At 44.6% G+C, this 21,102-nt stretch overlaps 8 protein-coding genes across 8 annotated transcripts; 4 read left to right on the top strand and 4 right to left on the bottom strand.

Annotated features, from left to right (window-relative positions):
• Window positions 1-352: 352 nt before the first annotated feature.
• SAMD00019534_016420 (hypothetical protein) lies at window positions 353-1,141 on the top strand (the record flags this gene model as incomplete). The annotated part of the gene is made up of 1 exon (XM_012902233.1): window positions 353-1,141. A coding segment is annotated over one exon (789 nt), but the record flags the coding sequence as incomplete, so codon positions are not given.
• Window positions 1,142-1,260: 119 nt separating this feature from the next.
• Window positions 1,261-2,172, bottom strand: SAMD00019534_016410 (hypothetical protein; the record flags this gene model as incomplete). Its single annotated transcript, XM_012902232.1, has 1 exon — window positions 1,261-2,172. A coding segment is annotated over one exon (912 nt), but the record flags the coding sequence as incomplete, so codon positions are not given.
• Window positions 2,173-3,559: 1,387 nt separating this feature from the next.
• On the top strand, window positions 3,560-5,681 carry SAMD00019534_016400 (hypothetical protein; the record flags this gene model as incomplete). The annotated part of the gene is made up of 4 exons (XM_012902231.1): window positions 3,560-3,756; window positions 3,851-5,147; window positions 5,211-5,420; window positions 5,496-5,681. Coding segments are annotated over 4 exons (1,890 nt in total), but the record flags the coding sequence as incomplete, so codon positions are not given.
• Window positions 5,682-6,062: 381 nt separating this feature from the next.
• Window positions 6,063-7,242, bottom strand: SAMD00019534_016390 (hypothetical protein; the record flags this gene model as incomplete). The annotated part of the gene is made up of 3 exons (XM_012902230.1): window positions 6,063-6,167; window positions 6,335-6,761; window positions 6,824-7,242. Coding segments are annotated over 3 exons (951 nt in total), but the record flags the coding sequence as incomplete, so codon positions are not given.
• Window positions 7,243-10,686: 3,444 nt separating this feature from the next.
• Window positions 10,687-11,464, bottom strand: SAMD00019534_016380 (hypothetical protein; the record flags this gene model as incomplete). The annotated part of the gene is made up of 3 exons (XM_012902229.1): window positions 10,687-10,977; window positions 11,055-11,210; window positions 11,273-11,464. Coding segments are annotated over 3 exons (639 nt in total), but the record flags the coding sequence as incomplete, so codon positions are not given.
• Window positions 11,465-11,877: 413 nt separating this feature from the next.
• Window positions 11,878-15,991, top strand: SAMD00019534_016370 (hypothetical protein; the record flags this gene model as incomplete). Its single annotated transcript, XM_012902228.1, has 7 exons — window positions 11,878-12,492; window positions 12,575-12,672; window positions 12,735-13,017; window positions 13,107-13,754; window positions 13,832-14,214; window positions 14,293-15,822; window positions 15,934-15,991. 7 exons carry the CDS (start codon window positions 11,878-11,880, stop codon window positions 15,989-15,991), a joined length of 3,615 nt encoding a protein of 1,204 aa, XP_012757682.1.
• A 155-nt stretch (window positions 15,992-16,146) lies between these two features.
• On the bottom strand, window positions 16,147-17,698 carry SAMD00019534_016360 (hypothetical protein; the record flags this gene model as incomplete). Its single annotated transcript, XM_012902227.1, has 4 exons — window positions 16,147-16,511; window positions 16,601-16,695; window positions 16,776-16,984; window positions 17,069-17,698. 4 exons carry the CDS (start codon window positions 17,696-17,698, stop codon window positions 16,147-16,149), a joined length of 1,299 nt encoding a protein of 432 aa, XP_012757681.1.
• Window positions 17,699-18,054: 356 nt separating this feature from the next.
• On the top strand, window positions 18,055-20,965 carry SAMD00019534_016350 (hypothetical protein; the record flags this gene model as incomplete). Its single annotated transcript, XM_012902226.1, has 2 exons — window positions 18,055-19,608; window positions 19,676-20,965. Coding segments are annotated over 2 exons (2,844 nt in total), but the record flags the coding sequence as incomplete, so codon positions are not given.
• Between the last annotated feature and the right edge of the window lie 137 nt (window positions 20,966-21,102).

Below are 21,102 nucleotides of genomic sequence, written 5' to 3'. Positions count from 1 at the left end.
CCGTGATCATGGGCAGAGTGGCATGCAAAGGTGTCGGTGGTAGGCCACTGTCCATATATGAGTACTACTCTTTGTTGTTGGGAATCCACAATTAATTGATTGATTGTAATGGATGGATTGATGTGATGTGAGAGTGATTGAGTGTTGATTGTGATGATGGTTCAAAAGTGGTAAGGCAGTCAGTAAGGCTGTTGGTTCGATCCAGCGTAGAGGCGCGCGTATATTAAAAGACCAACTATAATTAATTGTTGGGATGACATCGACTATACCTTATTTAAATAACATATATTAATTAAACTATCTATTATATATATTATTATTATATAACTATATCTTATTTATTAATATAACTATGTCTACAACTACTACTACTACTACTACTACATCATCCAATATAACAATGGATAATACTATTGCTGTTGAGAGAAACTTATCATCTCCAGCATATTATAATTATTTAATGATACAATTGAAGAGAAGGTCTGACAACTTGACAGACATGAGGAAGAAGAACCGTCGTACTTCCACGAACAACAACAACAACCACAACCAACATCTTCATCCACAACCACACGCCGCCCAACAACAACAACATTCACAGCTCCTTCAACAACACCAAATACAATTACAACAACAACAAATACAAAAGCAACAACAACAACAGAATAATAATAACAATACTAGTCCTATTTCTTCATCCCCATCCACCTCTCATGTGAGACTGCCAGATATTGTTGTTTCCAAGTCCAGTCATGATGGAGACCGCGTCGTGCCCAAGACTCAAAAGTCCAACAAACAACAGTTGTCCTCGTCCACCAACAGTGCAGCCGCCAACTCATCTTTCCACGACTTCCTCTTGCAAAAGTATCTGGCCGAGCAACAACAGCAACTGATGTTGCAACATCACAAGAAGCAACAACAACGTGAGCAGCAACAGTCACAACAACAGCCACAACACCGTGAGCTGAGTAGTCCATTCGTTCAACATCATCAATTGAGCAAGTCATCCAGCAACATCAACAACAACAGCCTCAATAGCATCAGTGCATTGATGTCACTTGCCAAGGAAAGCCAGCAGCAGCCACACCGTCTTCACAAGTATGAGGACATCTATGACAATGACAACATTGAAGTCATCTTCTAAAGGCTTACCCATTTCATTGAAGAAGGAAGAGGGAAGCTGTACATATATATATATTTATAATAAATTACTACTACTACTCGAGATAGAGAGTAGGTATACGCAAGCTGCTCTCTCCATTACAGGATCATAACGTCTATCAATCTAGTTCGTCTGTTCTGGCCATGGAAGAAGACGGCCAGAGAGAGGATGGAAGCAGGCAGAGGTTGATCGCCAGTGATCTCGAGACCATTCTCTGGCGATGCAAGACTGATGTACTCGACCTTCATCTTGGAGCTTGACGACTCGATCTTGGTCTGCAACTGATTGATGAACTGATTGCGCAGGAGACTGCCAGCGAGAGGCCTCATCTCGGACATTGAGCGATAGATGGCCGATGCCTCCTCGCGCTCCTCTTGCGTCAGATAGCTGTTGCGGCTGCTCATTGCCAGGCCGTTGGCCTCGCGAACAGTGTCACCCACCACGACCTCGGTGTTGAAGGCGAGATCGTTGACGAGACGACGAAGACAGACGCACTGCATGGCGTCCTTCTGTCCGATGAACATGTAGTCGGGCTGCACGATGTTGAGCAGCTTGGTGACGATGGTGGCCACGCCGCGGAAGTGACCCGGACGCGCTTTACTCTCGCTTACATTGTCCATCGATGCGACGTCGACATAGGTCGAGGCGTGCTCGCCGTACATCTCTTTGACGGGCGGTAGGAACAGAATGTCGGCGTTTGCCGCCGTCAGCAGACGCACGTCATTGTCAATGTCGGTGGGGTAGGCGGCCAGGTCCTCGGTCGGGGCGAACTGCGTCGGGTTGACAAAGATCGAGGCGACGACGATGTTGGACCTGGTCCTGGCCTGCTCGACCAATGATATATGACCACGATGCAGGTAGCCCATCGTGGGGACGAAGCCTATCGTTGGCTCATTGACATTAAGCTTTGCTCTCGTGGCAATCACACGCTCTCTAATAGTTGATCGCAGTGCCTGTATGCTCTTACATATAGTGACCATGTTATCTTTTGTGATCTGATTGTTTATGTGTTAATGTATGTATGTATGTGATTGATTGAGTGATTGGGTGATTGAGTGAATCGTCGTCGTTTGATGTCCTTAAGTCGTAGTATTCACCAAAAAAGGAGTGCAATGATCATCAATATTGGGATTCAGATGATTTGTAAAAAATGAAATTGACCGATAGTGTTGTAGGCACTTGGTGTCCTAATCAGGATACAATAAGAATTCTGATTGTGTGTGAACACTCACTCTAACAACTTTTAACTTGTCATGTAGTTGATAAGTGATCAACTATTATTTATGGATTGATTTTTCATTAATATTCATCTTCCTTGATAAATGAATTATAATTTTGATTTTGGATGCTACCACTATCAGTGACATCACTAACATCATTGTTGGTTATTCGAATTTGGTGTCTATTAGAGGAATTGAATATAACAATGTCTGAACTGGTTGAGGCATTGTAATTACTTCCATTTCCATCATCCATGCTATTGGTAAATGCAACACTATTGTTTAACTCTGAGTAGTAGTTATTTGGATTTGAAGAAGTAAAATGATATCTATTTTGATCCAGGATAATATCCATACTATTGTTCATGATATATTAGTTATATGATTGTAGGTTAGAATATTAATTAAAGATTTATTTACCTAGCATTTATATATATGGTTAAGATTGAAAGAAATAGTAATAATAAAATAAACTTCATTATTATTTCAAAAGTAGATAAGATAATATATTGATTAATAGATGGATTGATTAATTATTTGATTGATATAGTGATTGGTTTGGAAACCCAACATATATGTATGTTGTATACACAAACTACATATCTTTGTAATATGATTTCATAAAAATATATATTTATTAATATTTTTAATATTCAACCGGTTGAAGATGATTTCAATCAAAAATGTAATCTTTCCAACCCCATTCTCATTAAACCATTACATATACAAAGAAAAAATATTAATTAATTCATCGTATGTTATTGCAATAACTGAATGGTAATAGAATTACTTTATTAAGTAAAATGAGATAACTTCAAGATGTTCTTTGTAATAATATAATATGATATGATATTATATCTCTAAATGATAAAATACCACGTGAGCAGTGTTGGTCAATATTTGTGGGATCTTGTGATCGATGGGATCGCCCAACTGATCGATCAAACACACACTTATTTTTGCACAAGGTTGTTTCAAAAAAATAGTTACTTAAAGTCGAAGTCCTAAGGTCTTACACCTGACGAATGCGCCCAAAGTGTTGGTGACCAACTTAATCCTACCCTAAACATCCACGACTTGCGATGGTGTCATCCCAGCCATCCTATCCATCTCATAAAGTTTATCAATCACTTTAACTGATTGAACCAATCATTCAATCATTCAATCACAATAGTATAGTATATGTAATAATAATACAATGACAGAACATCAGAAAGAGAGTCATGTTAAGAAATCACATGAAGTGATAAGGAACAAGGGAGTCTATGCCAAGAGGAAGTGCCATGATTGTTTCTTCCTGCTCCTTTTCATTGCCTTTTGGGCTGGAATGATCATTGTCGCTGTATATGGTCTAAGAGAGGGTGATCCAAAGAGGTATGAGAGGTCATGGATCATGATAATGATAATGGAACATGCTTATTGACTCCCTGGAACAATCACAATCACACAATCAATCAAACAATCATAGATTACTTTATGGAACAGACTATCAAGGTAACACATGTGGAATTGATAATGTAAAGGCAGGAAAGATTCCATCAAACTATTCAAAGGACTTTACGAACGAGAAGTACGTCTACTTTATATATTATCCATTGCTCACATCATACCGCGCGATATGTGTCAATCAATGCCCCACCGTGACGTATTTGATCCCCTCGAATGAAACCGAGCTCATCTGCGCCTACGACACCACGCCAGCAATGGACCAGGTGTTCCCCAATGGCACGTGCATGGGCAGCATCGCGTCCACCCCCGTGCTCAATCGCTGCGTGCCCACCGAGCTCACCAACGCCACGAGCTCCATCGCCGACAAGGTGTTCCAGATCATCAGCGACAACTTTGGCGAGACGTCCAACAAGCTGTTCACAGACATCGTGGAGGACTGGCGCTACATTGTCTATGGCGCGCTGGTGGCCCTGGCCGCCGGCCTCATCTACATCTTCCTGCTGCGTTTCTTGGCCGGTCTGCTGACGTGGGCCACCGTGCTGGGCGTGATTGCCTTGCTGAGTCTGCTGTGTGTCCAGGTGTATTATCAATGGCAGAAGGCACAGGACACCTACAACTCGATCCCACCCAACCAACGTCTGCCTCTGCAGTACGACAATGTTCTGGCGCTCAAGGTTATCTTCATCATACTATGTTGCATAACAGGCATCCTGGCATTGATCGTGTTGGCCATGATCTCGCGTATTCGTCTGGCCATTGGCATCATCAAGGAGTCGAGCAGGGCGGTCGGCACCATGCCCTCCATCTTCTTCTTCCCCGTATTCATCTTTGTCGTGCTGTGCGCCTTCATTGCATACTGGACCGTGATCACAGTGTACCTCGCCACGGCCGGCACGGCCACCTACGACGATAACGGCGTGTTCCTGGGCTTCCTGCCCAGTCGCAAGCTGACCTATCTGCAGCTCTATCACTTCTTTGGACTGTTATGGACGTACGCATTCATATTGGCCGTTAACCAGTGCACTATAGCCGGTGCCATTGCACTTTGGTATTGGGTAATGAACAAGAAGGACACACCGTACTTCCCCGTGTGGAAGTCATTCTTCCGCGTGCTACGCTACCATCTTGGCTCACTGGCGCTTGGCTCACTCATCCTGGCCGTCGTACAATTCATTCGATGGATGCTCCGCTTGATCGAGAAGAAGTTCAAAGGCAAAGAGGCATACCTCGCACGTTTCGTCCTCAAATGTCTCGACTGTCTCCTCGGTTGCTTCGAGAGGTTTATCAAGTTTATTGATGAGAATGCTTATATTATGGTATGTTGGTCAATCATCCATCCATTCTCAATCATACTCACTCACTCAATCAATCATACTTAGATATCAATCTATGGATACTCATTCTGTAAAGGAGCAAGACGTGGATTCTCATTGATTGTTAGCAATGTGTTGAGAGTGGCTGCCGTGAGTGTAATAAGTTCATTCTTGTTATTCCTTGGACGTATACTCATCACTGTAGTAACAGTTGGTATCGCATTCTACGTCCTCCAACGTGTGGATAACTCTGGATTCTATGTTGTACCTGTTATAGTATGTATTTCCACAATATCTATTCAATCAATCAATCAATCAATTACTAACATATCGGTTAATTAATATAATTAGTTAATTGGATTCATTGCATTCTTTATTGCTGGAGGATTCATGTCTGTGTACCATATGGCTATTGATACGATGTTGCTATGTTTCTGTGAGGATAGTGAGAGGAATGATGGATCAGCCGAGAAGCCATACTTTGCTCGTGGTTCACTGAAGAAGTTTATTGATGGAGGCCATATTCCATGTTGCTAGACATGGCCACTACCATCAATAATCCATCCCAAACAATAAATATATACATGTACATTCGCCAACCTACCAAGGTGGATCACCGATCGATTGATCGCGATCCGATCATCAACCAAAGTCATGAATGGCATATGTGGCCAACGCCATGTCCAACTCTATCAGTCAATCAAAGAGACAGTCTTTGGAAGTTTTGGTATTAAGGGTTTTATTCAATTGATTCGGAGTCCAAGGTAAAGTATTGGAGTTAACTGCTAACCAGCAAGTTGGCCGGTGGGGCAATGGAAGGGGAAAAAAGGAGAAGAAGGGTTGGCTGAGGAATGGTGTAGTATGTGTATGAATTGAAGTTGGCCATGAGTGATTGAGTTGATTGCTTGATTGTTAATCCATGTTCGATCGGATTGGATTATTATTATTATTATTATTGTTGTTGTTGTTGTTGTTATATGGTATGATAGTCGGGTGATGGGGTATGGGAGTGGTGGAAATTGATTGGTGACAGGATTGGCTTGGCATGGCAATGGATGTTGGATGTTTGGTTCCTCAAGGTAAAAGTTGTTATATAGAGATAGAGTTATATATGGAATGGATAATATATATAAGATATATAATATATGGATATATATAATAGTGCTAGGTTGGGCCTAGCAAGTGATCATCTGATTGGATGATTGGTACTCCATGTAAACTTGTTGTTGTTGTGACTTGTTGTTGTTATAGAAGTGTTGTTGTTGCTGCTGTTGTAGCTGCTGCTGCTGGATCTGGAGCTCCATCTGCTGCTGCATCAGGAAGTGCTGTTGAAGCTGTTGTTGCTGGAACTGCATCAGCTCGGCAGGCTTCCTGACCAGCTGGGGTGCGTTGTCAAAGGGGTGCTCGAACGAAGACAGGAAGAAGTGTTGTGACTCGAACAGGTTCAGCAGGAAGGCGGCAACGTCCAGAGATGACAGACACAGGCTGTAATCAATGGCCACCAGGAAGCGACGCTCCATCAAGTTGATGTCCTTCAGCGAAAAGTTGAAGATCTCAGCAATGATGGCGTTGTTGACCTGAGTGGACTCGGACCAGAACTTAAGTGTGACGATGCAGCTGTTGTGATTGAATGTTAGTATATGGATAGATTGACTTGGAAATGAATATTGGAGACATACCTTGTGAGCAACAGATTGAACAGTTGATTGTGCTTGATACCACTTCTATTTACAAACTTGTCGGCGTAGATGATGATGGGCACCAGGAGGTTTGATGAGCACTTCATCATGTCCAGGATGGCCAAAACGATCTCAAAGATCTCGTCGATGGCGACGAGCACCTCACGGCGGAAGGCGGTCGACTTGTAGGCTGGGTCATGCTTGTTCAACCAGCCGTACACTTTGTATGATGCGACGATTCTCTCGGCCTCCAGAGGCTTCTGGGTGAGCTGTGAGCGGTGCTGCAGCAGCTTCTTGAACATTCTCTGGTAGGCACTACTTCTGGATTGTTGTTGGTTATCCATGGATGTGGATGTAGATGTGTTGGTGGATGTGGCTGAAGTCATTATTGTATGATTTGATGAGTTGATGTGATTGGAAAAAGGTGGAAACTGGGATTGTTATATGAGTGATTGTGTGTGTTGGGGGTGGAATTGACGACTTGATTGATTGTGATATATTTCAGTATATCGGACTGTGATTGCAGGTACAATGGTAATTGTATTGAGAGGTTAAAGTGGGACTTTGGAGATGGTTGGTGTATAGCCTATGGGTACGGTTGTTCCGGAGCTATAGGTGAAGGGGAGGAGGGGAAAAAAAGTAGGAAGGTAGAGATAGGATTGTTTAAAAGGATTAATAAGTTGTTGACTTTGGTGGAGATGTTGTTGATGGTAATGATGTTGTTGATGATGATGAGCTAAGCATAGAGGTGGATGGGTGATAWTGGTATGTGGATGGATTGCAGTGGATGGTGCAGGATGGTGAAGAGACTGGAGGAAGAAGCGAAGAAGAGACTGGCTGATTGAATTAAGCAAACAGCACTGGTGAATCAAGGGTAGGTATTGGTAAGGTAAAAAAGGGTAAAGGTAATGTTATGTGTGTATATGAATATTGATGTATGTGTGTGTAAAGTGATGATGATTGATGGAATGGAATGGATAGATATTGGGATGATTGATTGATGGATGGAGGAAGGCAAGTGGAATTGGAGGATGCAATGGCAGCTGACTGACTGGCCGGCTGGGTTGTTGTTGTTGTTGTTTGTTTGTTGTTGGTCTGATGTTGGGAAATCAGGACATGTGTGATTGAGACAGACAACCTGACGGGTGCCCATCAGTCTGATCCTCTGCTCACCATCAGACAGCATAGGTCAATTAAAATATAATTTAATTAATAGGATAGGCTGTTGATGGTAGTACATCGTATCTAACTATCTATCTCTATCAACATAGTGTGTTAGTGAGAGAGAGTGTGTGTGTATGAGTGGCCCCCACATACTTTTAGTATTGGGCTATGGCCTCGTGAGGCCGGGACCACACTAGATATCTTTATGAGATACAACACTCGTGTGGGGGTTTGTTTTGGCGACATTGCCTGCCGTGTGGGCCAGTTGCCGCAGAGGACTGTTCTCAACTCGACGAACACCATTCGCTTTGTGGTAGCAAGCTTTCCAGAGGCAATAATGTCGTTACAAGCAAAGGAACTGGCCCACGGTTTTTTCAATGACAAATGCAGCGATTGATGTGATCGTTTTTGCTGATATTTTACATTTTACGACGTCGTTGGCAATGAGAGGTGGGCCACTTGGGCCGGACTGTCTCCACAAGCCGAATAAAAAAAAAAAAAGAGTTGATCAGCTTTTGAATAGCCGTATGTGTATGATTGTGAGTGTGGTCAATGGCGATGCCCGCATACTAATGCGGGCCATTGACATCCGGATGAGGGTTGTATGATCGACCGTAGAGACGATGACAGATGCGCATCAACTGCCGTGGTCACTACCGAGTTGTCTTTCTCTCGTCATTTTAAGTTGCAAACATGTGGATAATACATTGAATTGTGACCATTGCAACAACATTAGACATTTAAATATTTAAATTATTGTGTCTATTAACAAAATCTAATCTAATCTAACTCTGCTCTCTCTAACAACAACATCTTCTTCCAAAGAAGAGTAGAGTAAAGTGAGGAGTAGACGAGTAGCGTCGATGAATGAAGTGGTATGGTTGGTCCAATGCATGCAGCACCCTATGCGCACCTCTTGCTTTACCTTAAGCAACAACAACAATAACAAACAAGTGAAGTGTGCGTGTGTGTCTTAGCGTGGTCCCAAAGTACAATCGTGCGACCATGCGTGTAGTTGATGGCAAACGAACGACAAACATGTTTGCAATTGGCAAAGTATAAGTGTGTGGATGTGTGTGATGGATGAAGTGCCGAATCGAATGGGGGCGAATGAATGATGATAACTATGGCTACACAAGTCTGTGTGATCATGGGAATTGTGGTTGGGTGACAGATGGGTTGATGGCTTTGCAGATAATGAATGGGTTCATGAAGACATGTTGATTGATTGAGTGATTGAGTGATTGATTGAATGAATGATACATACAAACAAGTGATTGATGTATTAGAGATAATTGGATATAATTATTATTCAACATAGAATGATGTAGAAGATAAACAGATAGGTGAAGTTATATATTACTTGATTGATAGTTCAAGGTAATGGACTTTGAAGATGACATTGGAATATAAGTATATATATCAATCTTTAACTGTTGTATCTATCTATACATCGATCTACCTATAATTCCACTACTCTTGGTTATATTAGGACTTGGATGTTACCATATTGGTAGGACAGTCGGGTGGGGGCCAAGCAGGTTGATGGGCGGGTGGGGGTGGCTGGGGTAAGATTGACAAGATAGATAGGAGTAGGACAACGAATGTCAGATCACTTTGTGAGATTTGGGAAGTAACTGTACAGCGGCAGCTTCCTGCTCAGTCCACCCCCACACTCTGACACTGATACTCGGCCTATCACCAAGCACCACCATGCTGCCACCATCTCAGTACACACCCCCGGCCGGGGAACGTTCCCCCTGTCACTCCTTCTTTGACTTTAGTCAAAGTACAGTCATTGAATTCAAAACTTCAAGAATCCAACAATGATCTATCTTTATCTCTATTACCAACTGCCCTGCATGTATCGTGTGAGGCTTCACTTAGGCTTCGGTCGGCCTAACCCCACCCACACACCCCACAACACACGTTTTTCATTGTCTTTGACCAACCGACACCTTCTAAATGCAGCGAAACGAATGAGACCACAATGTCAAGAGTGTCAATATGAATGGAAATGGTATTCAATGTTGTTACAACGATGGATGTGGTTGTGGCGCACATTGTTCGACACACACGCTCACCTTTGGTAATCCATCTGTTGTAGTCCTACGCGTTCGGAGTTTTTGTGTTAGTGAATGTTATGACATGTGAATGTGATCTCACGTAATATATTAGGCTGGACCTGGAAACTAATACTAATGGGAACTTATTCTTCGATCTTTGCTGTCTTCACCAATCAGAGTCCAACACTTTAGGAGTCGTATATCACCATGGATTCAATGAAGTTAGATTCACACATTGTATTAATTGAACATCGGGTTCTTGATGTGAGGTGAGAGAGTGACAATGTGGACTTGTCCATCTTGCTATCTTGGTCAATATTGTCCACTCTCTCTCTCTCTCTCTCTTGCCATTAATGATGGATGTGATCGCAATAGTGTCGAGCTAAAAGCCAAGCCAAGCCAAATTACCATTTGGTCTATTGTGTCGCCAACTGGGCCGCTACCATGGTTGACTCATGCCAAGCACGTATGGAAAAGTCCATTCGACTCAGTATGAATGGCAACATTCTTTCTCCAATGTATGATGGAGTTGTTCAGTCAGTCCTGCAAGACTGACTGATGAATGGCTGACTGACTGTGAAGGTTTGATGATCATCGCTGGGGAAGTAGGATGAGATGGGGGATAGGATATCACCAATAGTAGACGATTGTGGCAATGAATAGAGCCATGAGTGCTGCACCCACTGGCAACAGAGTGTATACCAGTGAGATTGAACTGACGGTCGTTCGCTCCTTGTTGTTGTTGTTGTTGTTACTGTTGTTGTTTGATATGATCGAGTCTGATTCATCGGCACCTCCATTCACAAGCCTTCTCTTTGCCTGCAGCAATACAGACTTGAAGTACTTCAAGTTTGTATCATTCGTATCAACTCTTCTCTGCATATTAGCAATGAATGCTTTGTTATCAATCAACTTCTGGCTTATCTATTCAATGGTGTATGTTTGCGTTAGTTAGAGTGTACATGGTACATTCGGGCGACATCGCTCACTCATCCACTTACCTCCTTTGCAAACAAAGGTATGTTGGCCGATCGATCATTCAATGTCTCAAGTATAAAGTCAAGTTCATTGACCAGACTTGATGTGGTCTGTATCTGTTCATAATCATCACCAATAACAACATCAATGACATTAGTCCTATCATACATAGTCATGCACTATTACATCGCGATGAGTTAGTGATCATTCAAACACTTTATGTAATCAATGTCATACATACAATATGAAACTCTTCATATAGATTATCAATTGAACGATCTGTATCAGAGGTGTGCAACTTGAAGTAATCACAAGATGTCAATGCTTCATGTCTAGCACGAGCAACAAATGAATGGAATGTTGTTTGATTGAGCAATGATGCATCATCACCTGTATTGATATCTTGTATCTTTTGTCTCTGTCTTGTCGTCATTATTTAGTATTACTATTACTATTACTAGTTATAAATATTAACTTGGACTATTAATAAATAAGTTTTAAGGTACTCAAACTTGAAGTTAGAATTGGAACTTGCGCTCCAATTCAATTCGTTTATTTGGAAAAAACAAAAAATCAAAAAAACAAAGAAGGAAAGAAAGTGGGTGAGCAAGCACATTGAAGGACTCACTCTACATAATGAATGAAAGACGCGAATGCAAAGGCTTTAGTTCATAGCCAGTAACGTCAACATTTATTTATATTTAAATTATTATATTCATACATACATACATATATACTCAATGTTAATGTGTACAACACAGTCACATTAGATATTCAATAATATCAAACATCAAATCAATCAAACATTTTATTGTTAAATAATAATAATAATAATTAGAGATAATAATGGTTGGAAAGAGAAAGCAACAGGATAGTAGTGAGGAGGAGGAGGAGGATGATGAGGTGGAGAGCTCTCAACCAAATGGTGGCAATCATAAGAGATTGAAAAGAACTACAACGACCACGACCACGACGACCACGACAAGATCATCAAGCGCATCACAAGACCCATTCAACAGTAGTCTAGAGGATATAGTGATTGATGTGTCGATGGATGGTGACATCATCAACAACAACAATGCTCAACATTCACAGCCAATCACACCAATCTCATCCTCAAGGAGCAGGCAACAACAGTCTAATGGAAACGGCAATGGCAATGGCAATGGCAATGGTAAAGGCAATGGCAACATGAATGGACATGCCAGCAGCAATGGACACGGAGCAAAGGCTGCTGCTGCTGCTGCACCCCAACAACGCAAGACCAATACAAAGGTCCAAGATGAAGACACTTCTGATGAGGAGATGGACGACGATGTCAACGCAATCAACGAGCAGGATGAGTCTGAGCTCGGCATCATCGAGTCAATCACTCTCGAGAACTTCATGTGTCATCGTCACTTTGAGATCAAGCTCGGTCCCAACGTCAACTTTATCTCTGGTGAGAATGGAAGTGGCAAGGTATGTTATGTTATATACACTCGTGCTCGCTTAATCAATCACATGCTCATCACTCATTCATTCATATTCGTTCAAACAACAGAGTGCGCTACTTGTTGCACTGATCATCTGTCTTGGTGCCAAGGCTGGCTTCACCAACAGAGGTCACAAGCTAACAGATCTAGTCAAGAACGACGCGAGGTAAGCTCACCTGCTCACTCAATCATTCAATCATTATTAACATCAATCAATCATTCTTCAAGCCATGCACTGATATCTGTAAAGCTGAGGAATAGAGGACCAAATGCATATAGACCTGAAGAGTATGGACCTTCGATTATCATTGAGAGGAGGATCAATAAGAATGGCCCATCCAACTACAAGCTTAAAGATCACACAGGCAAGAAGACCATCTCGACAAGGTACAACGACCTCTCGCTCATCCTAGAGGAGTTCAACATCCAGATCGACAACCCAATGTGCATTCTCATGCAGGACACCAGCAGAGAGTTCCTCAATGAGTCCACTCCACAGACAAAGTACAACGTATGTTAGGTTTGATTGATTGATTGATTGATCGACTGGTCTGCTCACTCACTCACTTACATCATTCATTCATGCAATCAATCATTTAGTTATTCCTTAATGCTACACAACTTGGCCAGATGAGGAAGGACTACAACTTCATCGACGATCATATCAAGAACATTGAACAGACATTGAGCAAGAAGACTATTATGATTGGAGAGATGGAGAAGAAGGTGGAGCAGTTGAAGGAGGAGTACAAGAGCTTGGAGGAGGTGGTCAACTTGGAACAAAAGATCACGACCCTCAAAGAGAAGCTGGCATGGGCATACGTGGTGGCGTTGGAGAAGACGATCGCCGGCAAGTCAAAGGAGTTTGAGACCTTCCAGGAGACGGCGGCCAACGAGCAGGGCGACATGGATGCCTGTAATGCGATGATCCTAAAGATCGAGGGCGAGATACAGCAGGCCAGACAAAAGGCCACAGAGATCAACGAGACTATCAAGCCGATCGAGGACAGGAAGGAGGCCATTCAACTGCAGCTGTACGAGGTGTCCAAAGAGGACTCCAGGGTGGTGGCCAAGATCGATGATCAGGTCAAGCGTATGAACATCTTCAGAGGTCGCAAGCAGAAGCAGGTCTTGGCCATCAACGAGATCAAGACCAAGAATGCAAAGTCCAAGAACAATCAGAGCAAGTACGATGCCATTCAAGAGAAGAACGCCAAGCTCCAAGAGGGTGAAGCCAGGGCAGACACGGTATGTTGTAGTCTCTCATTCATTCATTCAATCACGCCACTCGCTAACTCATAATCAATCAATCAATCAATCAACAGCTTGGCACAGAGTTAAACACATTGAAGAGTGATCAATCAGACTCTTCGAGAGTGCTGAATGAGCTGACTGGCTTGACCAAAAATGTAAACTATCAGATGTCGAAGCTTCAGAAGCAGATTGAGGGTCTCGAGGCGTCCAAGGGCGACAACTCGCGAGTCTATGGCGAGAAGATGCCCGCGCTGCTAAGGAAGCTCCAAGATAACGCCAGACGCTTCAGCAGAATGCCCATTGGACCATTGGGCATGAGGCTCAAGGTCAAGGAGGAGAAGTGGGCCTTGGCCATCGAGTCGTGCATCACACATCCAATGCTCAAGTCGTTCCTCGTTGAGAACCACGCGGATGGAGAGCTCATATCTGCCATGGCCAGGGAGTTGGGCATGCGGTAAGTGTAGTCGATGACGACGCAACACTACCCAAGTGGAGTATTGGCTAACATATCAATCAATCAATCAATCACCAGTGACTTTGAGTATATCATTGTCAAGTTTTCCAATCAGGTCTATCCCGATGTACTCTCAATGAACATTGACCCAAGCTACCTGACCATCCTAAGGGCATTGGAATCGGACACACCTCAGGTACTCAACTACTTGATCGACGCGAGGAAGATACACTCTTGCGTGCTGGTGGAGACTAGAGAGCAAGGAGAACATATTATATATGAGCAGCAACCAGATCACCTACACGACGCTCTCACCATAACAGGAGACCGTATATTTACAGGAAGGTCCGGTCGCAACTTTACGTCAGCGCGTAGGGGTGCCCACGCCACCATGCTGCGTACCAACGTCGAGGCCATCGTCCAGTCGCTCAGGGGCGAGATGGACAACCTGCGACCAGACTACGACATCAAGCGACAGCAGGAGCAGCAGGCCAGGTCTGCGCACACACAGCTCACCAACGAGATCAACAGGAAGGAGCAGGAGCTCAGCCGTCTGAACAAGAGTCTGTGGGGCATGAGAACCGAGGTCAAGAACATTGAGGAGACGATCGTCGAGTCGACCGAGGACTCGACTGAGGAGTTGGAGCAGGGCATACATCAGATGGACGAGGAGATCGAAGGCATTCAGAGGCAGATCAAGGAGTTTGAGCAGGAGCGCAAGGGCATCGAAGACAAGAAGAAGCCGTTCATGCAACAGATCAACGCCATCGATAGGGAGAAGAACGCCGTGCAGGCTCAACTGGATTCGCTGGACAACAACCTCAAGGCGATGATGAGGAAGGAGCGCGAGTACAGACAGAGGGAGGGCTCGCTGCTGGTCAAGGCGCAGAACGTCCAGAGGAAGATTGACGCGATGAAGGCGCAGCTCGAGGAGGAGAAGCAGACGCTGGAAACCGAGCGCAGCAAAGCCGAGCAGTTCTGCAATCGTGTAAATGTGACGGCACGCGAGGTACCCGAGCTGCTCATCAGGGAGATTCAGGTGGCCACCAAGAAGCTGGAGGACGAGTCGCGAGGCAAGCGCAACCGTGCAGAGGTGTACGCCCAGTACCGCGACTCGCAGTCGCGTCTGCTCGAGGTCAAGGAGACGCGCGAGGTCATAAGGAAGTTCAACCAGGAGATGAAGACACATCTGGACGCGCGCTTTGCCAAGTGGCAAAAGTTCCGTATGATGATCTCTCGTCGTACGGCGCTCTACTTCAACATCTTTTTGTCCAAGAAGGGCTACTCTGGCGGCATCGAGTTCGATCACGACGAAAAGCGACTGAAGGTCGACGTGCAACTCAATAAGATGGCGCCCGTCAGCGGTCCCAACAAGACGCCCGCCAAGCAGGGCGACACCAAGCAACTGTCGGGCGGTGAGCGATCATTCTCCACCGTCTCGCTGCTGCTATCCCTCTGGGAGGCCATGGAGTGTCCGTTCAGAGCCATGGACGAGTTCGATGTCTTCATGGACGAAGTCAATCGTCGTATCAGTATCGATCTCCTCCTTGGCAAGGCCAAAGAGAACACCAACAGGCAGTATATATTCGTCACACCACTTTCTCTTAAGTATGTATATCCCATCTCCAATCATGATCATGATCGTTCACTAACTCAATCAATGTTATATTACTACTTGTAGCTCAATTACACCAAGTCCATTCATCTTCATTCACAAAGTCAGGCCACCCTTGAGAGGGCAGCGAACAATCATCGAATCAAGTGCAACATAAAGTAGTGTGGATAATTGAATGGTGGCGGCATTGTCGGCCTGGCCAAGGTCTGGCGTTTAAGTCAGACCAGCTGGCCCGGACCATGCCAGAGGGTCGAGTGCATTTACTTGAGAGACTAGTCTACGATCGCAGATGTGTGAAATATGTACATTCATTGAGCTTAGGCTATGCTGGTCTTGTACTTGGCGGCGTACTTTCTGAACTTTGTTCTGAGCTGCCTGAAGCCTTCTTCTTCAATGAATGGGAAGCGATAATGATGGATGTGTCCATCATTCTTGCGCTCGTACGCTGCTGGGTTCTTTCGGATCTCCTTCTCGGCCTTCCATATCGGCGTCATCAGGTTGTTGTAGATTTGTACCTTCTTCATAATGAATGGATCACTATGTTCCTTTTGATAACAACGACACAGGGCCATCTTGACACCCTCTGTTATAACACGGCCAAGCGGAGTAACATAATAAAAGCCATTCGCCAACCTTGCCACCTTGACCTTCCAACCAGGTTTGAACAGTTGTCGAATTGGTTCTAAATTAATTGGAATTATTCCAGTTTTGATTGAGTTAGTGATTGGATTGATTGATGTGTCCATCCATTCATCCATCAATTACACATACCTGTCACCTCCTCCCTTAGACGTGCAATCTTGTTGTCAAGGTTATTGTAGTCATTGACGACCGAGGCCAATTTGTTAAGCACCGGCATTGATTTCCTAAGTATTACATCAATGCTGTGGTAAAGTGATGGGTCAGTGATCCATTCCATTCCAGTACATCCTTGTACATAACATACTTTGGTGTATCGATTGCTCTTGCAGCGCGGATGACCTCTTCGATTGTGACCTCCTTGGTTCGTCCTATCAATGTATGAACTGATTTACTGAATCGGTAGTTTGTCAACTCATTGTGATAGAATATGTTGTCCAAGAGGTCTGTAAGGAATGTGCATGACATCATCGATAGCACTGTGACCATATTAGGCATGAGCGGTGTCTTGTTCTCCTATTTGTGTGATGAAGTTAGCATTGCTTCCATTCAATCAATGAATGTTAATGATTGCCAAGGATTGCTCAAATGAGGACATACGGAGTGAATGACATCCCAGATATGAGTGATGTTGTCTTGGAGTAGGTCGAGGTATAGATCGGAGAGGTTGTGAGGAAGGACTCGTTCCTCGCTGTACTCGTGTCGAATCTTGCGATCGTAGACTGGCCATCGAAGTGGCAGTTGAAAGAGTTGGGAATAGACCTCGTCGGCCTCCTTGCTCATATAAGGTCTGAGTGATGATACGTCGAATGGAGGCTCCTGTTTGACCTCATTTGGAGGTCCAAATATTCTTGACTTCTTAATCTTTATCGATACATCATTATGTTCAGTACTCGTTGTTTCATCTCTTGGTCTCTTGATTGGTTGAGTGTTGTTGTTTGTTGTTGATGTTGTTGATGTTGATGTCGTTGATGTAGTTGGCTTTGTCGATTGTTGTTGTCGTTGTTGCTGTGAGTTGAACACTTCATCCTCATCATATTCGTCAACATTGTCATCGTCATCATCATCTTTGTCTCGTTGTTGTGAACTACGTTGTAACTCTTCAATCTTTACATGTATTTGATCATATTTATCTGATTCTTTAACGATTTGAACCTCATCTTCATCATAGTCATCATAATCAATTGTAGCTTCCTCCTGTTGTGAATGTATATTCTGCCAGAATGACATTGTTTGTTATCTATCTCTACACCTTCACTCTAACTCGATTGTCTGACAAATGAAAAAACGAGTCGTTTTGTCGTCTTCTGGGCTAATATCCTTTTTTGGATATGTTTATTAATTTATTGATAAATTGAAGATTGAGGGCAAATGTTATTTTTGTCAATATCTCTTTCATTCATTATCTCTCTTTCACTAACTTTGTTTGAAAGTGAAGAATCACCTGATCTCAAGTTCTTGCAAAAAATGGAATTTCTTAGAATTTAGTGATTATCTCTATCCCATGAAGTGTGATGAATGTGAATTGTGTTGAATGTGATAACTTGATACACATAACACAGATACATACATACATATAACATACATACAGATATACAATGAAGAGATCATTGGCACCATCATCATTATATGAAAAGAAACAAAAGACAGAACATTTACCATCATTGGAGAACTTGTTGGATCAACAACAACAGTTGATGGAAGCAATGACAAAGAAGAGCAGAAAGAAACAGGCACCAATGAGGCCAATCAATCATTTAGAGTTGTTCAATGTTACAATGGGCAAGACAAAGTTGTCATCAGAGGATGACGATGCAGCCGCATCCACATCGGCAGCGGGACCAATCAGCATTGCTGACGAGGATCGCAAGGGCAAGAACGTGGTGATGCAACTCGACTCACCGCCACTCTACTATCTATGTAACTACAAGAACATTCAAAAGGCGGGCGACGACGGCATGGCCATCCTCGAGGTCACCTATGACGCCGTGGTCGTCATCTCGATGGAGGGCAAGCAGATTGGTCGCGCAACACTCACTCGCATGGGCGCCACAGACGACGACGAAGGCGGTGGCGGCAAGATACAAAAGGTGTTGATCAAGAAGAAGGAGGTCTACTTTCAAGAGGACTTCACAATGACTATCGGCAACAAATGGGTCAAGATATTGATCACCGTTCTGGAGGACGAGTACAAAAAGGGCACGATCTTCCTCAAGACTGACATGATCGTGCAGACGCGCAAGGAGGAAGCCAAGGGCGAGAAGAAGCTCAAGTTCAGACTGTCGGCGGCGGCCAAGCCCAAGGGCTTTGTCGTGCCCCTCAAAGGTCTGGAGAAGGTGAAGCGTCTGACAAAGCCGCTGCACAACCCATACTCGCCCAACGCCGTCGTCCTCTACCAGCCCAAGGATCAACTGGGCGAGAACAACATACCCGTTGTGGTCGACCCCATCCTGGCCGCCAAGCTGCGACCTCATCAGCGAATCGGTGTTCAGTTCATGTTTGATTGTCTTGCTGGATTCCGCGGCAACTTTGGCAATGGCTGTATCTTGGCCGATGACATGGGTCTTGGAAAGACCATTCAAGCCATCACGATCCTTTGGACGCTGCTCAAGCAGGGTATCCGCGGCGAGCCCACCAGCAGGAAGGCGGTCATCGTGGCACCAGCCGGTTTGGTCAGGAACTGGTGTCAGGAGTTGCAAAAGTGGTTGGGCGACGGCATCAAGCCTGTGGCCATTGGTCAGTCCACCAAGCTGGGTCTGGCCAAGCTGGCCGAGCTCGAGCTGGGCAAGTCCGACGTGCTGGTCATCTCGTACGATCAGCTGAGGATTTGGATACACGAGATCGTTAAGATCGACTCGATCGGCCTGATCATCTGTGACGAGGGTCACAGGATGAAGAACGCCGACGCCAAGTCCACACAGGCCGTCAACATGATCCCAACCAAGCGTCGTGTGATCCTCTCCGGTACACCCATCCAGAATAACCTCACTGAATTCTACGCCATGGTCAACTTTGTCAATCCAGGCGTACTCGGTTCCGTCTCCACTTTCAACAATGTATATAACGCGCCCATCCTCGCTTCACGTCTTCCCGACGCCACATCAGAGGACAAAAGACTTGGAAGAGAGAGATCATTGGCCGTAGGTAGTCCGCACTCATTCATTCGTGGACATGACTAACTCATTCATTCATACACTCTATCCAAAGTTGACAAGACTTACCCAACAGTTCATTTTAAGAAGAACGGCTGCAGTCAACACTCAATACTTGCCAAAGAAGACAGAGTATACGGTGTTCTGTGAGTTGACACCATTGCAAAAGACATTGTATAAGCATTTGATTGAGGCAGTCAAGGCCAGACAGTTTGGATCATTCACTGGCGCACTACCACTGATCACTACGCTAAAGAAGTTGTCAAACTGCCCCGAACTGATATATATGGCCGACAATGACAAGGAGGATCCGGTGGATCGCGAGCTCGCCGACTCTGTGATGAAGCAGTTCCCCAAGGAGTTCAATCTCAACAACTTCCAGCCACAATTCTCTGGCAAGCTGCAGTTCCTCGACATCCTGCTGCAGCAGATCAAGTCCAGGACCAAGGACCGCGTCGTGGTCATCTCCAACTACACACAGACACTCACCGTGCTCGCCAAGATGTGCAAGGTGAGGAAGTATGAGTTCTTCCAACTGGACGGCTCGACGCCCATCCAGCGACGTCAGGAGCTGGTCAACTTGTTCAACAACCCAGCCAACCCGCAGTTCATCTTCTTGCTCAGTTCCAAGGCCGGTGGTATTGGTCTCAACTTGATTGGTGCCAATCATTTGGTGCTGTTCGACCCCGATTGGAACCCGGCCAACGACGCACAGGCCATGGCCAGAGTGTGGAGAGAGGGCCAGAAGAAACCCGTATCAATCTATCGCACGCTCTCGACCGGCACGATCGAGGAGAAGATCTATCAGCGCCAGATCACCAAGATGGCGCTGTCGGTCAGTGTCGTCGAGGGAGACTCTGACAATGCGCCATCCTTCGATCAGAAGGACCTCAAGGACATCTTTAATCTGCGTGAGGATACTATTTGCGATACTCACGACATGCTTGGAGTATGCCACTGTGGCGCGCGACGTCCCACAGAGCGCGTCCAAAAGTTCAAGCGAGACACGATGTGTCTGACCGAGTTGGCCGACTACAAACACTACCACGACATGTCCACCATCCCAGACAAGATGCTGAGTGCCGCGTGCACTGGAACAACCTCATTTGTCTTTGCAAATGACAAGCCACCAGTTGTCAAAGAGCGCAAGAAGATCACAGAGTGCGGTGCCGAGGAAGAAGAGATTGTCCTGGATGGTCCCCCCGCACGCTCCTCTCAAGCAGACTCCAGCTCATCCAAAGATGAACTGGACACTGACGACGTTGATGGAAACTTTACCAAAGATGAGCATGACTATGAAGCAGACTCTGACTCTTTGTCTTCAGAGGATGAAGACTCTGATTGATTGATCGAGTGAGTGAGTTGAGTGAGTGAGTTATATTCTAATAAACATATAATCAGTCCAGTCAGGTACCGGTCATGGTCCAATCATTCAATCAATCTATCAACTGATCACGCCCAGTCGACTTGAGTGTGAGGTAC

Source organism: Acytostelium subglobosum (assembly GCF_000787575.1).
Source record: "Acytostelium subglobosum LB1 DNA, scaffold: scaffold3, whole genome shotgun sequence".
Taxonomy (NCBI): Eukaryota; Evosea; class Eumycetozoa; order Acytosteliales; family Acytosteliaceae; genus Acytostelium; species Acytostelium subglobosum.
Note: the sequence above shows the minus strand (reverse complement) of the source record. Positions and strands in the feature narration are given on the sequence as shown.